Source organism: Pleurodeles waltl, chromosome 6 (genome assembly GCF_031143425.1).
Source record: "Pleurodeles waltl isolate 20211129_DDA chromosome 6, aPleWal1.hap1.20221129, whole genome shotgun sequence".
NCBI classification, from domain to species: domain Eukaryota; kingdom Metazoa; phylum Chordata; class Amphibia; order Caudata; family Salamandridae; genus Pleurodeles; species Pleurodeles waltl.
Window position 1 is genome coordinate 151,290,634 of NC_090445.1, and position 19,374 is coordinate 151,310,007.

General features: G+C 41.4%; 1 protein-coding gene across 1 annotated transcript in view; it reads left to right on the forward strand.

Annotated features, from left to right (window-relative positions):
• The window catches only part of CNP (2',3'-cyclic nucleotide 3' phosphodiesterase), a 51,492-nt gene that overhangs the window by 10,985 nt on the left and 21,133 nt on the right, over positions 1–19,374 (forward strand). The window contains exon 2 of the mRNA XM_069237666.1: positions 11,691–12,369. Within this exon, the coding sequence (XP_069093767.1) occupies positions 11,691–12,369 (679 nt within the window). The remainder of the gene's footprint in view (positions 1–11,690; positions 12,370–19,374) is intronic.

Sequence of the window (19,374 nt, forward strand, 5' to 3'; positions counted from 1 at the left end):
CAGTTCAGATGAGCATGCCACCACCTGTGGTACAGCAATCCTTCCCACCCACAAGAGCAGGTTTCTGTGGGGATGCTGCTCCAAGGCTTTCATCCGAGGTGCCTCTGAGCCCGCCCTCGCTAGGCTCTCTGTTTCTTTTATCAGAGGCAATGGTTTGGATTGACCTCTAAGTTGGAACCCTGATCATTGTTGGTCGAATCTGTGATTGACTTCTAAATCCCCTAAATATCGCTCAGGCCCAGTAGCTTATGGTGGCTAATAAGAATGGGCAGCAGCCTCATTTTCAGGTAAGGAGCCAAAAAAATATATATTACACGAGGAGATTATATTATTGGGTTATTTCTCGAAAAAGGCTATCGGAATGACTTCCTCCCTCTGGGCAAATGCTGCTGGTTTCCTGACAGGGTGAAACACATGGGAACCACTGGTTCGACTGTGTTCTCTTTTCCCCTGAGTCAGTGGATTTGTGACCTGGCTGTGTAACACCCACTTTATGTGTGTATATTTCCAGATTAAGATGCAAATTAATACTTGTCCCCAGAGAGCACAGTGTAAAACTTTTCTTTTGGGGCAGTTGAATTTGTTTTCACGCTTTAGGATGCCACATCTGTGTGATACGTCATTCGAGGTGTGTCTGTTTTAAGCCACCAGCCCTTTGAACCCCTGATCGCCAGTAACATTAGTGAGCTGGATTGTGGTGTCTTCGATTGGTACTGGTGTTAAAGGTTTTTCTAGATGCACAGTTTTGGGTGACAAATAATTCTTTTGAATTCTAATGATTTTAGTGGTGAACCTAGCCATAAATGGTGAATTGTTATTATTGCACTTGAAACAATTTTCATTAGACATTTATAAGTGTGTTCTTCATGTGGTTTGGATGGACAACATTTTTACAGATACACAATCTTTATTAATATGGATGCTGTTTTGGCATTCTGGTCATCTTGCTCCTGCTCATTATCCCTGCCAGTCAGTGTCCTCCTGCGTGTTTTCTCTGTAGAGAGTCTCTACAGAGCACAGGATACTGTGACACACCGGGTTATTTTCCTTTGAATGCACGAAATGTGTAGTCAATTAAACTTTCTTTGTGTTCCAAAAGTATCTAAAGTCCAAGTACATTTCCAAAGTAATTTCCAGTTTGGGTTTGCAAGCAGACACTGTTGTATGGGTCTTTTTTGAAAAATGGTTCCTATTGTGTTGTGCATCGCCGAACAGCAGCAGCGCAGAAGCTACCTTTCTTAAAAATGGGTTAGTATTATGTGCATTATTGTGAAGATCTGTATTCTGAATTGGCCAGTATGTGTAATCAGTGGTCATACCATGCTACATTTGTTGTTTTTGCGTATTACCTATTCATAAAATATGTGTTAAGTCTTTGGTTTTGGGGGTGAGCCAGATGACTACCTTTTTTTTTTTTTTTTTTTACAAGATACTGTCCTGTTTTTTTCAGAGAAAGACTTTTCCTTTCCCTCTAGGGATGTTGCCCATTCCTTTATGATTTTTGGAGTTCATTTGGGACTTATAATAATTCTGATTTCTGACTATGTATTCTGTATCTAGGCCTTCATGGCATATACCTTCTGCTTCTCTGTAATGCCTACATGTTTTGTAATAAAACCCGTTAACTTTTTCATGATCTAAAACTCAGTTATTGAGTGGCCCCAGTTACTGTTTTATTATTCTTCTAAACTTATGGTGGGTCGGTTGTTGAGGGGGGTGTTCTTTAACACTAGATAATTGCTGTCAGAGCAGAATATCTGAAGGTAGTAATATTAGGGTGTTTAAGATTTTGGTGTTGTGCTTCCACATTATCTTGGCACCTTAATGTAGCAAGTTGCAGGCTCCTTATTTTGAACTTTTTAGTTGTTCATAGATAAACACCTTGCCTTCCTTTTCAAAATATATTTCTGGATTTCCACATTTAATGTGCATATTTTGCTTCCTTGATTTTCTCCAATTCAAACCTGCCTTATGAGTCTGTTCAGTCCTCAGCCTTGGTGATTCCTCATTTTTGGCATTAGAGTGCTACCCTATTTTTTTTAAAAACACTTTATTTAAGGATTTTGTATTCAAGGGAGGTTGCATAGCATCAGTATCCATTCCAGCAATACAGGGCAAAATACAGTGGATCACAGTGTAGGCTCAATTACACAAGATGATTTATCATCAACTGAGGATAACCACGAAACAGAGTTCAGCCTGTACTGGACCATCATCATTGTCGGAGTCAGTTTCTGACGTTGAGTGTCCCTCCAGGTGAGACCTCTGCAAGATGTCGGACATGGCAGCGTTGGGTTAACCCGTTGCCTCTCACTCTTAGCTTAAGTTTTAAACGGTAACCAAATTTTCTCAAACTTTAAATTCTGTCATTGATTATTGCAGGCAGCTGATCAGTGGGTAGATATGTCAAACTTAAAACCACAACATCATGGGGCTCCGAGGGAGCAGATTCTTCCAAGTGTTGGCGAGCGTGAGTTTAGCTGCTAGGAGTAAGGTAACATGCTGGCCCTAGGAGCAGTGTATGGGTATACCAAATCTTCCCCAGCCTTGCCCACCAGGATCACCAGTGGATGCAGTGGAGGGTCCACTGAGGAAATAAAACCTTTTTGACAGCCTATTAATACTAAGCGAACCATGCAGCAGTTTAGTGCCCTGTTACCATAACATAATGAGCCAGTGAGTCATTGCTGTTTACGATGCCTCCCTGTAGTGCTCTGTACCCTGTTGAGTGACCCACTGTCCTTATATGAGGATTATGTTGGTCACAGCGTTGTGCAGCTGTCTGATTTGCTCACTGAATTGCTGGAACGCCAAAGTCAATCATTTGAATCTTGCTGTAGGCATGCAGCTATGTAATCGTGCCTGAACCAGGAGAGAGGACATGGCCTCTGCCTTGTCATCCTTGACTCTACATTTTACTAGCCTTGTCCTAGGCAGGGGCAACAGACCCCATCCCACCCTTTACCAAGAAAAGTAAAAGGTCTAGTCAGGGGAGGAGTCTGCTACCCAATCCTTCTGTGGACCATCATTCTCTGGCCTCTCAGAATGTGAGGATTTTTCCTTTTTTGACTTGCCTACAGAAATGAAAACAGCCTGTCAGCCTCAAGCTTCTCACTGAACTCTTTTCTCACCCCTGCACCTATGACCATACAGACCCATCCATTGTAGTTGCCAGCCCTCCTCAGGACTCTGGAGGCAGAGACCTGTATCTTAACCTGAGCTCCCTAATTGCTTTTTTGGTGACATTCTGGGTTTCCACAGCAAAATAATGTCCTATCCTTGGCGTACAGTGCCCTTTTTAGGCCGAGCCTAGGCACCGCGCATGCGCTGTCTGCAGGACATGCTATATTCAGTCTATGGGCTTTAACCATGCCCACTATTGAAATTTTTGTTCTTTGTTGTGTTTGTCTTAAGTGCTTCCTTTTTATTGGTGCATTTTTCTAAATGTTCCTGCTTTGTGTGCTTAGTTCCGTCCCAGGCGATTTCACTAAGAGAACATTTTTGTTGTTTGTCACACTACATTCACATGTGTTCACGCTTTCTCCTCCTACAGCTTGTGATGGCCCCTCCTCCCTCCTGGGTATTGCAGCTTTAGTGTTCTTTTTTGGTTGTCCATAGCAACGTGTTCACACCACACCAGTGAAAATACTGTGTTTAGAAAGGAACCAAAGGTTTCAGGTTTCGTTTATCTTATGCCTCTGCTCGGGTATACTTAATTGATGTTTTCTAAACCACTCTTCTCTCCACTGCTGTTTTGGATAATTGGCTTTGTGTGTGTGTATTGCACCCTCCGGCACACACACACTCCTCCACTTTCAGTCTTCCTCATTCTAAAGTCCTCTAAACAGTCCTGCAGCTGCTTCTCTGGTCCTAGTGGTAATTCCTCATTCTTAATCCTATAGGCAGTGCTGCTTGCTGCTTCTCTGGTCCCAGTGGTAATTCCTCATTCTTAGTCCTGCAGACAATGATGCAGCTGCTTCTCTGGTCCCAGTGGTAATTCCTCATTCTAAGTCCTCTAGGCAGTGTTGTTAGCTGCTTCTCTGGTCCCAATGGTAATTCCTCATTCATTGTCCTCTAGACAGTGCTGCTTGCTGCTTCTCTGGTCCCATTGGTAATTCCTCATTCTAAGTCCTCTAGGTAGTGTTGCTTGCTGCTTCTCTGGTCCCAGTGGTAATTCCTCATTCTTAGTCCTGCAGACAATGCTGCAGCTGCTTCCCTGGTCCCAGTGGCAATTCCTCATTCTTAGTCCTGTAGACAATGCTGCAGCTGCTTCCCTGATCCCAGTGATAATTCCTCATTCTTAGTCCTGTAGACAATGCTGCAGCTGCTTCCCTGATCCCAGTGGTAATTCCTCATTCTAAGTCCTGTAGACAATGCTGCAGCTGCTTCCCTGATCCCAGTGGTAATTCCACATTCTAAGTCCTCTAGAAGGTGCTGCTTCTCCGGTCCCCGGGGCAATCCCTCATTCTTAGTCCTCTAGACAATGCTACAAGCTGCTTCTCTGGTCCCATCGGTAATTCCTCATTCTACATCCTCTAGGCAGTGCTGCTAGTAGCTTCTCCGGTCCAAGTGGTTATTCCTCATTCTAAGTCCTCTAGACAGTGCTGCTAGCTGCTTCTCTGGTCCCAGTGGTAATTCCACATTCTAAGTTCTGTGGAAAGTGCTTTAGCTGCTTCTCTGGTCCCAGTGGTAATTCATCATTCTTAGTCCTCTAGACAATGCTGCAAGCTGCTTCTCTGGTCCCATTGGTAATTCCTCATTCTAAGTCCTCTTGACAATGCTGCAAGCTGCTTCTCTGGTCCTGTAGGTACTTCCTCATTCTTAGTCCTCTAGACAGTGCTGTATCTGCTTCTCTGTTCACTTTGGCAACTCCTCCATGCAAGTCCTCTAGGCAGTGCTGCACTTGTGTCTCTGTTCCCAGTGGTAATTCCCTGTTCTTCATCCTCTAGACAGTGCGGCAGCTGCGTCTCTGTTCGTACATCCAAAGCACTCCAAACAAAACACATAGGTAAAAGACATTGTCATTTAAAAAGCAAATAGCTGTAACCTATTGCATTGCAAATGCTTGTTTATTATATTCCTGTTATTATATTGGTTCACCCTTGACATTCTGGGCCATTTTGACAACGTTAAGACCATCCTTGGCTTATTGGTGGCCCACAATTGACATGGCATGGGCTTTCCTGTTCTTTTTTTACATAACGACTCATTCTTGTTCTGTATATTCTTGACAAAACGCTGAATATTTCTGGTATAACAATGACCCATGCTTGATACACTGTGAGTAGTCTTGACTGTGCTGTTTGGCTCTGGTATACTAGTGGCTCTTACTTGACATTCTGGCCATTATTGACAGCCTCGAGCTATCCCAACATAATTATTGCCCATCCTTGACATACGTGCAATTATAGCGAGGCATTGCATAATAATGACCCTGACAACACTGTACCAGTTCTTCACTTTTTGGGGGCTTTTTTCACATAACTTTGGTTATTCCTTGAAAAGTATTGGTGGAAATTCATTCCTTATTATTTAAACCATTTGTATTTGATGAAAATTATAAATGGACGTGCAAGGTAGAACCTGTTCTGTGTCACGGTGCATGAGAGTGGGATTGGTGTTAGCTGTTTGGGAACTAAACTCATTAAGAAAAATGATGAGCTACGATTTCAGGGCAATGTTTTTTTTTTCCATGAAAAAGAAACTTCTGCTTGGGGGAATTAAACTTATTTAGCTAAAGCAAATTCTGTATTTCATGGTGAAATATCTGTATTTTCAGAAACTGTTTTGTATAAAATAATTACATTTATGAAACATATAAAAAGCAACTACAGGGAGTGCAGAATTATTAGGCAAGTTGTATTTTTGAGGATTAATTTTATTATTGAACAACAACCATGTTCTCAATGAACCCACAAAACTCATTAATATCAAAGCTGAATATTTTTGGAAGTAGTTTTTAGTTTGTTTTTAGTTTTAGCTATGTTAGGGGGATATCTGTGTGTGCAGGTGACTATTACTGTGCATAATTATTAGGCAACTTAACAAAAAAAAATATATACCCATTTCAATTATTTATTATTACCAGTGAAACCAATATAACATCTCAACATTCACAAATATACATTTCTGACATTCAAAAACAAAACAAAAACAAATCAGTGACCAATATAGCCACCTTTCTTTGCAAGGACACTCAAAAGCCTGCCATCCATGGATTCTGTCAGTGTTTTGATCTGTTCACCATCAACATTGCGTGCAGCAGCAACCACAGCCTCCCAGACACTGTTCAGAGAGGTGTACTGTTTTCCCTCCTTGTAAATCTCACATTTGATGATGGACCACAGGTTCTCAATGGGGTTCAGATCAGGTGAACAAGGAGGCCATGTCATTAGATTTCCTTCTTTTATACCCTTTCTTGCCAGCCACGCTGTGGAGTACTTGGACGCGTGTGATGGAGCATTGTCCTGCATGAGAATCATGTTTTTCTTGAAGGATGCAGACTTCTTCCTGTACCACTGCTTGAAGAAGGTGTCTTCCAGGAACTGGCAGTAGGACTGGGAGTTGAGCTTGACTCCATCCTCAACCCGAAAAGGCCCCACAAGCTCATCTTTGATGATACCAGCCCAAACCAGTACTCCACCTCCACCTTGCTGGCGTCTGAGTCGGACTGGAGCTCTCTGCCCTTTACCAATCCAGCCACGGGCCCATCCATCTGGCCCATCAAGACTCACTCTCATTTCATCAGTCCATAAAACCTTAGAAAAATCAGTCTTGAGATATTTCTTGGCCCAGTCTTGACGTTTCAGCTTGTGTGTCTTGTTCAGTGGTGGTCGTCTTTCAGCCTTTCTTACCTTGGCCATGTCTCTGAGTATTGCACACCTTGTGCTTTTGGGCACTCCAGTGATGTTGCAGCTCTGAAATATGGCCAAACTGGTGGCAAGTGGCATCGTGGCAGCTGCACGCTTGACTTTTCTCAGTTCTCGGGCAGTTATTTTGCGCCTTGGTTTTTCCACACGCTTCTTGCGACCCTGTTGACTATTTTGAATGAAACGCTTGATTGTTCGATGATCACGCTTCAGAAGCTTTGCAATTTTAAGAGTGCTGCATCCCTCTGCAAGATATCTCACTATTTTTGACTTTTCTGAGCCTGTCAAGTCCTTCTTTTGACCCTTTTTGCCAAAGGAAAGGAAGTTGCCTAATAATTATGCACACCTGATATAGGGTGTTGATGTCATTAGACCACACCCCTTCTCATTACAGAGATGCACATCACCTAATATGCTTAATTGGTAGTAGGCTTTCGAGCCTATACAGCTTGGAGTAAGACAACATGCATAAAGAGGATGATGTGGTCAAAATACTCATTTGCCTAATAATTCTGCACTCCCTGTATTTGGAGAATAATTCATGCTGAGTTTGGGTAGGTTTGCAACTGATGTTGGATTAGTGGTGGCAGCACACTTTAACTGCTGGGGCTTTTATTGTACCACCTAAATTAATAAGGTTTTCTGTGGTATTATTAATGCATGAGCTTGTACAGTTAATGTAACTAACCATTCTGGTCCTCTAAGCTATTATTGACTAATAACATTGTCGTATGAGCCTTTTGGGCTTGTCTTGATCAACTTTCTTTTGTGTGTCGTTGTGACATTTGTGTCACATGACTTTTTCCACCATGCCACATTCTTATAGATATTCTCTTTTTTAGGGTTGTGTGCGCAAGCACTCTAGCCTGCTGTAATCTCTGTGGGCTTTTAACCATGCCCACCCCATGTCCATCAATTTTGTTGGTTCGTGGGCTTGCCTTTTAAGAATCGATTGATTTTATTTGTGAAAGGCATGCATACGTCATGCGTTTTCCAGAGTTTAGCCCTCCTCGAGCGCACCGGCCAACTACTGAAAACATACAAGGCTCAATGTTTTCAGCATGGTTCCTGGACTAGTTTTTCTTTATATTTTCGCTGCACATTTGCCGATACGTTTGACTGTGAGCAAACTTCTATTTCATTTTATGTACTCCTTCACGCTTATGGCGTGGCGCTTTAAATCGGCTCCCTTATGTAAAACTGTATTACTTTTCATTTTCATTTTATGTGGCAATAAAAGTCCGGTTAGGACTTTACAACTTTACAATGCTAATAGCTCTAAGTCGAGCAAATGCGAGAACTATTTCCATTGCAAATCTTGTTTAACATATAAACAGGACTCTACCTTGCAGACACAGGATTAACATGTAAAGTATGAAGGTATGCTCTTTACTTTGAAAAATGTTGGGCTATCTTACTTTGCATAACTAGATTTTAACTACCTGTAAAACGTATAATCGTAAGTTAACTCTTAGGGGAATGGTGCTGAAAAAATGTCATAAATTTGCACCATGTTTTTTTAAGTTTGAGTGCCAGTACCCTTTGGGAGGTTACGGTTTGCCTGAGACATCGAAGTAGTATCCTAATATTTCATTCAGAACCTCTGAATTTTTAACAATTTATGTGAAAATTGTACTACAGATTTCAACATTTAGCAGGGTTTGTTAATCTTTTATTGGGGTGCAAGAGGGAGAAATCGCCCTCCTCCGTCCACCAAAAGCCCCATGAAAGAAATCTGACATTTTCACCTTCACTTGCTTGCTTAGTGTTGATTTACATAGGTATTTATGACCCGCCGTTTTCAAAGTCGGCTCGCCCTCTTCTGCTCCCCCTTTGTAAAATTACTCCTTTTTAGGGTCGAGCCTGCGTTGCATGCGCTCGCGCATGCGTATCGCAGCAAGACGCTTTAGGGTTTAGAAAAGGGCTTGGAGCCCTGTCGATATCACGTCAGTGTTTTTCATTGGTTCGTGGTCTTGCCTAATAAAATCTGCTTGCTCTCATTAGTCGAAGGCATGCATACGTCATGCCTTTTTCGGTGGCTAGCCCTCCTCGAGCGCATCGACCAAGTACAGAAAACATGCGAGGCTCGCTGTTTTCTGTCTGGTTTGTGGACTACTTTTTCTCTAATTTACTAGCGCGATTTCGCTTGGCAGAAGTCGCGCGCTTTACATAGTTAATTGCACTTTTTCAGGTTACGTACATAAATGCACTTTTGCCGATAGGTGAAAAGTCGGGTTAGGAGTTTACAACGCTATCAGCTCTAACATGAGCAAACGCGAGACCCGTTGCATTGCAAATGCTTGTTACATGTTTCCTGTCGATCTGGAGGCAGAGGACTGGGACCTTTGAGTAAATAGGAGTTACGGTATTGGCTTTTATATTGGTATTCAGTATATCCCTTAATGTCTGGATTATCTACCAACAAGCTCCTCCTTTGTGTACCTATACAACCAGTTGAGATTGTTTCGTTCCTGCATTTATAAAGTGCACGGTTACCCAGAGGTGTTCTGGAATCGACTGGGGTATATGAGCTGGATAGTGTGGTAAGGGGAATGGTAGAACTTGAGGTGGGCATGCACCTGGCTTCAAAAAAGATTTTTTGCTGTGCATGTGACTTAGCACATGCCAATAGTATGGGCGATTACTAGTGCAAGAGTCAGAAGGTGTGTGTTATGGCAGCATATACCAAGATTTCTAATTTGGTAGAAAATTCATAATTGTGGCCTGCTCCACAAAGAATTCCATTAAGCAATCACCTCCACAAATAGCATGATATTTTATTATCCTAACCTTTACTCTTAACTCCTTATGTTATCTATGTATTTTCTTTTACTCTGAGGTGGACATTTTTCTCCGTACTATTTACCTCAGTTACATTTTTTTTTTTTTTTTACTTTGCTGCTGCCCCTTTTCCTGTTAGTCAACCGACTAGAGGCAACAGTACAGGCGTGAGGAGGGAAGTACTGACCACCAATGTTGTTAATGAAGTATTACAGCTTTTTCTTCCATCTTCACACCAGCCTTCCTTGGGTCCTAGTTACCCAAAAGAAGGTGGCAGCAAAAATATTTTTCTACAGCTGTAATGTTACAAAGTCATTACTGTGAGAATTCACTGCTGCTTTCTAGTACCTTTTACCTTGATCGTGTCTCTAATTAGCTACCTTGCTATGTTACTCCCATATTCGTTAGTTCACTTAGTTATATGTCTGTCCTATTTCTCCAACATGACTCTATTATATTCCCATACATGTATGTTGCATAGCTCCCCTGCAATTTCTGAGGATCCTGCTTGTCCTCTGTTATGTAAGCCACTGACTACTTGGTGGATTGGTGTTGCTAAACCTCCACCTAAATCTCTTGATTCTTCCTCTCTGCCATTTGCCATAGTAGTTTCTCTCTTTTAAACAACTATTAAGAAGTGAACATTGTGAATCTGATACACAGTGTCGGAATAACTGCACATATTTAAATGTCATGGCTGTTGCTTTGTTTCCACTGTTATATTGAAGACTGGTTTGGTTTTCCCTGAATAGGTTGTGTAAGCATGGTCAGCTCTTTCTAGAGATCATTGTCCTAGGGGAAAAGAAGTGTTTTAAAGACTGGATCCCATATTGTGTGTGACCCCAGTGTCTATGAGGTCACCAGGGGATGCTGCTACCAGTGTGCATAGTCTGAGTCTGTATGGATGGCAATGCCTGCAGGGACTTAATTGGGTGCTGATCTGTTTGGTGGGCTATTTGTCTGCAAAGAATGAACGTTTTTAAGTCTAGGTTTGAGTTACTATTGATGGAGTGAGTGCTGATATCTCATGCAGACTATCAGACGTGTACCAATAGGAAGATATGTGGGTAGGTGGGGAGGGTCCTAAGCCTGGAAAAGGGCCTTCCCTCGGAGGAGTCAAGCTCCATAAGGAACAAAGGGTAAGACGGGCTGGCACTCGGCTGGTTAGTGCCAGTGGCGGGTGGACTCCCATGACTCTTGTGGTATTACACCACATCCATGACTGGATGAGGTGTAGAAAGGCATTGAGAGTCAAGACCCGGGACCATTTGTACTCACATAAGCTGATGTGTCAGCAAGGTTAAGATCGCTCACCCACCAAACCCATTGGATCTCTGAGGTGTACGGAGATGGTTACAGAAGTTGTAGCACCTTCTTAGTGAGTAAACGAGAAGTGTGCTATGGCAAGTAGTGTGACATTAAATGAGTGCATCCCTGAATGAATGTCCCACACATGTATCAAAGATTGTCTTTGTGTTGACATTCAGTACTTTTGGTGGGCCACAGAAACTGAGATGGACCCATGCTGGAGCAGGACTTCTGCTGTCAAATTACAAAACAGCCAAAGTCACTTCAGTGTGTGAGTCTTTATTATTGAAAGTATCTTAGGTTCATGTATCAAATGGTGGATCAGCTGTTGTATTATGAATTGAATTGCATAATTGCTTACCTGATCTCACCCAAATAACTTTTACACATACATCTTGCATTCCCACATACATCTTGCAGTCCCAAAATGTGTGCCAGCATCTTTACAGGTTTTCTAACATCGACCCGCTAATAATAAACAGCATGGGAGAGGCAAAGGGTTGAATTTGTTGAACAGAGGGCTAGATGTTTTTTTTGGAAGTATTGCAATTTGTCCAAGTTTTAAAAGTCAGTCTCTATGTATATTATCATTTCAGCTAAATAAATGACCTGCAAAACTGCTAGACTTATTTAATGTGTCTAAAAATAGTTTCAAATATATCCACAATCATACAATGGATCGCATGTCCATTTTTTTAAGCAGTTGTTTTTCTTTTCCCTTTTACCCACTAGAAAAGAGGCATTACAAGGAAGATCCAGTCTCTGCTATCTACGATACTGTCTTGCAAAATGTCTTCTCCAGCGTCAAAGGATCAGGCAGAGAGCCAGAACTTTCCCTTTCTCTTGGATGATCACACAGTTGGTGCATTAAAGGAATCAAAAACTCTTATCGTGCTTAGAGGGCTCCCTGGAAGTGGCAAAAGTCATTTGGCTAAAGAAATTCTTGACAAATATGGGGATGCTGCCCGCGTGATTTCAGCTGATAAATATGACATTAAGCCGGCAGTTAGATCTGTCATTTCCGATGAGTACAGCCAATTGGATAAAGCTTTGATTGGCAACTGCAACAAAAGAGGTGTCGGTGTTGTTGTCCTGGATGATACGCACCATGATAAGGAGCGCTTGGAAACCATCTTTGACATTGCAGATGAACACAATTTTACTGTTGTCATTGTTGAGCCAAAAACACAGTGGCGTCGCGATTGCAATCAACTGAAGGACAAGAGTCACTGGAAGCTATCATTGGAAGAGCTGAAGAGCATGAAAGCTCCCTTTGACATGGATGTTCTGCCTTTATACTTTGGCTGGTTCCTGACCACCACAAGTTCGGATATCTTGAAAAAAATGAGACACAATTTCTTGGAACACCTTGGCAGCCTCAAAGCTTTCAGGAAGCGAGCAAAGCCCAATTGTACGTAGTTAAGTTGGCATTTGTTTTAGAGATTTTTGTCTAGTGTGGGAAGGAATTGTACAATCAGAAAAAGGTAGCCAAAGCAATCATTGGTGACTCAAAAATACACCTCCAGTGTAACCAGTCTAATAAGTCCTTAGTGTGTTCCAACTCACGAGAAGGGGGTCCATTTTACACCCTTCAAGATACTGGTACAAAGGTCAAAAACAGATTTAGGAATTACTGTGGACACCAAAGAGGAGAACTCATTGAATCTTATAAGATCTTAGTTCTTTATTATCTCGAAATCTGAACCATCAATAGTCAACACGTGTTTCATAAGACCCATTCGCCTTAAACCTCTTCAGGGCTCAAATACCACATGATGTGTATAAACTATTCCATTGTTCCCATTTATCAAGATATTTTACCCATCTACAAATTACTATTGTGGTAAATTCACAATATAGAATATGCCTGGTGCATGCAACTTCTGTCCACATAATTTATATGATACAAATATTACAGCTACAATGCCCCTGAGTGTATTGACTTCAAAATGCATGTATGTGATGGTAGAAGTCAGTCAAAATGAAATGTGGGTGGCATCGCTGGAGCAAAAGAGAACCAATTAACCCAAATATTATATTCTAAAGAAAAACAAGGGGAAAGTGATCCAAAGAAAAGAGAATATTAAAACCAACTATACGAAATCAAAATGTGACATGCCAGTGTATAAAAAGCACATAAAGTCATACCTGAAAATAATACTGTTCATTTGGATATATTCTTAATATACTGAGTAAGAAAAAAAACACTACAAAAAATGTTTTTATTTATTTATATATAATTAGTGTTGACTCCAGATGGTACATTATAAGACACTATAACATGAAAGTGCCAATGTTCTATATGTCGCTTGACGGATCTTCACAAAATGTTCCAAAAAAATGCAACAGTCCAGTCCGCTGCTGTCTGGAAAGATTCGGGGTGATCCGTCAAGTGGGGGCCAGAGAAAAGGGGGAGGGAGGGAGGAGTCAATAAAGGTGCGTTTCCCATGTTAATTCCCATAGGGATTTTGAACAGCAATATTGTCCAAACCACTGGAGGGAATTACACCAAACATGGCAGAAAGGTAGCTCTTGGTCCAGAAAGAGCCCTTTTTGTTGTTTGGTGTAAATCCATGCAGTAGTTTCTGAGAAATTAAAGAAAATCAAATTTTTCATATTTAGAGACACGGATCCATTGCAACAGCTGTGCGGGACGTCACAAACCCTCGTGCCACGAGGAATTCTGTGATTGGTTGGCCGCAGCCTGCTCAAAGTTGCGGCAGCTATTTTATGAACTGGAGCATGGTCACAGGGGATGGAAATAGAGGCTGAGAACAATAGAAGGGGTTAGGGTAGAGGTACTCTGATCCCATAGGGCTTATTAAAGGGTGTCTTGGGGGACTCCTTATTAGGTTAAAAAAGATTTAAAGCCCTTTTTTTGGCCATGATTGTGGAGTTGTGACTCTGTCAGGGCGCTCAGCGCGGACCCCCCTCTTTGTAAAGCCGCAACAAAGTCACAACTCCAGACGAGAGAGCAAAAAAAATATATATATTCACACATTCACTCACACACTAATGCACACCTTCACAGACCCATTCAGGGTCCCACTTACAGATCCATTCACACTCACACACCCACTCTCACACTCATTCACCCACTCACTGACCCATAAATACACTCATGCAGCCACTCTCACACACATGCACCCACTCACAAATCCACTTGCACACTCTTCAACACAGCCACAGACCCACTTAGACCCTCATGCTCCCACTCACGCAGCCACTCACAGATCCACTCACATGCTCATACACTCACTCATAAATCCACTCAGTCTTCAACACACCCACAGACCTACTCATGCTACCACTCACAGACCCACTCACACATCCGCAGACACTCTCACACATCCACACACTCAGACACACACAGACTCACTGAGAGACTCACACACAGACCCACTCAGACACTCACACACCCACTCAGAGACACCCTTACACCCACTCTCACATCCAGACACTCCATCTCCCCTCTACTCTCTCAGACCGACACCGTCACACCCACTCTCACACCCATAGACACCCTCACACCTAGAGGGACAACCATGTGAGGTGCAGGGTTGGGTGGTTATGGGGGTTGGTCACAGGGAAGTGCACGTCCGTTGGTGTATTAACGTATAGTAATTAAAATCACTTTATTTATTTTTTAAAACAGAAATTCACTGAAAAATCCAAAGGTTACAGAGACTTTATAGTTGAGGAAATAGAATTTAAAAAACATAGAAATTCACTGAAAATAAACAAAGGTTACAGGGACGTTATAGCAGTTATAGTTAGTTATTTCAAGTAACTATAACTCGTGCCCTCGCCATTCACTGCTAATTACCCCAGATATTACAGCACTCATGATAACTTCTATAACGGTATTAAAAATATAAATGAAGCATTAGCTGTCAAATTAATGAAGAAAAAACATGCATGACGTGGGTGCAAGTTATAGTTACCGTAGGGCGTGGGTTATAGTTACTTGAAATAACTCTAACTACTGAATTTCTAAAGTTTTGTCTGAGTAAATTCAGAACCTAACTAACATCCCTGTAACTTTTTGTTTTTTTCCAGTGAATATATATATAATAGTATTGTATTTTTGCAGTGTTCCTGTTTTTTACTTGCTTGACATATTAAGAATATATCTAATGGCCGGACTATTTTCAGGTATGTCTTTATGATACATCGGCATGTCACATTTTGGTTTCGTATAGTTGAATTTAATTTACACTTCTTTGGATTCATTCACCCTCATTTTTCTTTGAAATATAATATTCAGGTGAATTGGTTTTCTTTTGCTCAAGTGATGCCATCCATATTTAATTTCGACTAACTTCTACCAACATATACGTGTATTTTGGACTCAGTACACCCGGGAACATTGTAACTATATTTGTATCATATGAATTACGTGCACAGAAGTTGCAAGCACCAGACAAATTGAATATTGTTAATTTACCACAATTGTAATTTGGTGATGAATAAACTACCTTGATTATTGGTAAAAATTGAATTAGATATATATCGTATGTTATTTGAGTCATACCATTTTTTTTTTTGTCCGATGGGCCTTATGATGCACCTGTAGGCTATTGATGTTTCTGACTTCAAGATAATAAAGAACACACAACCTTTAAGATTCAACAAGTTATCCTCTTTGGTGCCCACAGTGATTCCTGAATCTGGAAAAAAGTGATCCTTGGTAGAGGAATAATGTCCTGCACCGCATAAGCTTACTGCATCAGTTTTGCTTTAGAATAAAAAACTTTTATATAGCGAATAATAAAGATACAATAGGCAGATTGCCACTAAGAGTGTAGGATCACTCCTTTTAGCCAAATGTGGAAGCTAGGGCCGTGGCTGATGCCTTAGGTACGAGACAGCACCTCAGATAAACATGCTTTCCTGGAAGCGTGTAACTGACGCTTAAATGAGGAAAATCATACACAGCTTTCATGGTCATCTTTAGTAGTCATAGACTGAATACCACACAATACTTCCCAAAGTGCTGCAAGGTTAAAAATGAGGAGATATCTGTAAAAAAGTTGTGGAAAGTGATGGTCAACGTTGAGACCAAGGAAAGCACACTCGAAAAATATTCTTTATAGAACCCATTTTGTCATTTCTTTGGTACTTTCCTGAAATCTTAGTTCTGTACTGATTTAGCTAAAATAAAACCACAATGACCTTGGAAAGCTACAGCGAGTGTTGGCATCTGGCTTCTTTAAAAGGCATTATTTATTTAAGGGTGTCTATGACGTTTATTTTTTCTTGCTCACACATTGAAACTTTCAAATGCCCATTTTTGGTTTTCATTGCTTACATTACAGTTTCTTTCTGAACTTTCGTTTTGAATGTTCAAACTTTAGGTGCACTATATAGATGATGATTATGAACGTGGTGGTGGTGCTGCTGCTGCTTTGTGTGATATTTTAGGCGAAGTGATGACTGTATGAACAACAAATGTTTATTTCAAAAGAACCTCGGAAGCAACCCTCTGCGTCAAAAAGTAAATACTGCGTTTGGAAAGAATATGAAGTTGCTGATTTTCTGCAGTGGCATTTCTCAGATTGGTTTTAAAGACGGCCTTTCTACACAATGTTTGTTTTCTTCCAGTTAATCACCAGTGTGGAAATGTATTCTTTTGCACTAATGAAGAAACATTAAGGGAAATGAAATCTAGCCAACATTGCAGCAGCTGTGACCATATTGCTTCTACACAGGCAGCAAAGCAATGATTTGGGGTAGCTGGCGAGCTCTGCTCGTTAGACGTATTTAATTTGCATTTGCAAATATTTGACTCTAACTGCAGCATTTTAAGTGGCGCATGTAAATAAAGCTGAACTGGCCTATTTAAAAATTGCCGCTTTTTTCAGGAGGCTTGTATTAGACAAAGAGGCTGTTTTATGACAGACTTTGTCATGGCCCTACCAGCCTTTCAGTGATAGGCATTTACATCTGCCAATAATTCACAAAATGATTACTGACCGGTGAAGAAGCATTTACCACTATGTATTTCTTCACCACAAGAGCAGAGACATCTGCAGTAGTAAATGCCATTTAAGTGGTGGGAATGAGTTGTTCCAAAATGTGGTTTGCCTTAGACGTATGTGAATGCTCACAAACATATGTTGGTTAGCATTCTTAAGTACCAAGGAAGTATTAAGAAATCTGATCCTTTCCCACCCTGCAAATGGTCCTGTCTCCTCCCGGGATGGAGCGAAATGGATCACCTCTACAGAGCTTTCTCCACAGGGAAAATATTTTACCCCAAAGAGATAAAGGGCATCATTATGAGTTCAGAAGATGGTTTAGGCCGTCTCCCGAACTTCCGATGGGAAGGTTGCTGCCATAGTGGGTACCTCCCCACTGGGCCCATTAAGAGTTTCCCACTAGGTCAGCGGGCGGAAACCTGAGTTTCCAGCCTAGTGGAAACACCCTACAACATTGTCTCCTGCTTGTAATCGAGCCAGAGGCAATGCTGTAGGATGCATGGTGCACCAGCACCCTTGCAATGTTCACTTTCTGAACATTGCAAGGGTGCTGACCAGGGGGGGCCTTGCACTGCCCATGCCAACTGCCCCTCTGGGGCCCCCTGCACCCGCTCTCCACCAGCCTTTTCATGGCGGTGTTTTACTGCCATGAAATTGCTGGCAGAGAACAAGGTTGTAAGTGTGGATTATGACTACCGCAACCGCCAGACCACTGGGATCTCTGATCCTGGCGGTCCAACCGCAGCACGCCTGCTGTGGTCATAATGTGGTGCTTGGACCGCCACATTGGCGGATGTTCGACCTCCACAGCAAGTCTGGCAGTCAAGTGACCTCCAAACTTCTAATGACCCCTCCCCCACAAAGTGAGTTTGCACCTCGGGTTCCATCCCTCCCCACAGTAGATGTCATGATATTACCAGAAGTACTCCTGGCAACCTGGACCTGCTGCAGCTTTCTAGGCCTACTCTTGACAATGTTTGTGAATAGCAAAAATATGTCGAAGATGGAGATGTAAATATATCCCTTTACTTTTTAGGGGTTTTTCATGAATAGGACTCAGTTGGAAATTGCAATTCTAAAGTTCAGTTTTTCACTTTTAGCTACTGCTGGGGATACATTTGGCTTACTGGCCCTTTCAAGTAGGTGTTTTGATGTCCATGCTATGTTATACATCCATTACCAACCAGATATAACACCCAAGAACTATGCTGTAGCCTTATGGACTGATTCAGATTTCTTCATAGGGTACTAAGAATGCTACAAAATTGCCTTTGGAAAAGTGTGAAATAAACTATTTCAGTCATGTTTCCTCAAAGAGCTGAGTCTATTGAGTCTAATTGTTCATTCTTGAATGATATTTCATTACCAGCCTTAATCTAGTACTTGGTAGAACATGGGGTTGCAGACCATGGTCTTTCTCAAACTTTTTTATATACATAAATTACCAGAGCCCATTAAGAGAAGGCAAAGCTGTTCACTTTTAATCTTCTTCATTTGGTGTAACCGTACAGCAGAAGCAATTAGCCAGGAATTAAAAAAGTTCGTAGGTCCTGCTCATCTAAAGATCTGGCTTACTAGAGCCTTAGTCTACTGTGATGTCACCCTTGTAGTTCATACATGATAGGACTGCATCAGCTTTCTAACTGATGCAATACCAAACAATAGCTATCATGAAAAAATACAATATACATGTACTGTAGAGCACCCCGAAAGGGTATGCCATATGGATTTTTTATCGCACCACATCTTGCCAAGAAAATGCACTATTCACAAACCTCCAACAGTGCATCAAACGTAACATCTTGCGTACTCAAAAACAGTTCAAAGATGCCAACACCAGGCTAGTGTGTCTTTATGTTGTGGGCAAATGGTCTGTTCCTGTCCAAAGAAGCACGTGAGCAACTCAACAAAAAAAACAGGTATATCTCTTTGCCACAAATAAATCACACACTCACAACTCGTTGAAAATTACAATGCTATCGATCCAGAGATCTAATGATTATTTAATGGAACCAAAACTATATAGGCAGGTTCTGGTAATAGTAGATCATGCATTCTGAGATGGAAGGTTCTTGGGGTGGAAATGTATTAACAGAAGAGTGCAGGACATTTGTCCACTGAAGCACTTAAATTGGAGTCCCTATTAGAAAATGCCCTCATGCATGCTGATCTCGAAAAATGGAGACAATCAGTTTCACATCAGAAATCATAGTTTGAGTATGAGCAGTTTTACTTGTTCTATGTATACCGTCAGTGAACCGATGTGTATGGTGTTAATTGATGTTACAGGTAACTGTTTTTGGTGCCAATGTAGTTTCAACAGATGCACTTCCAGTAGCAACACCAACCCTTTCTGTTCTTTTAATTGTTTATCATTTATCTATAAATGGAACATGTTGTATAAAGTGGTTAATATTTTTTTCTGTCTCCATTTT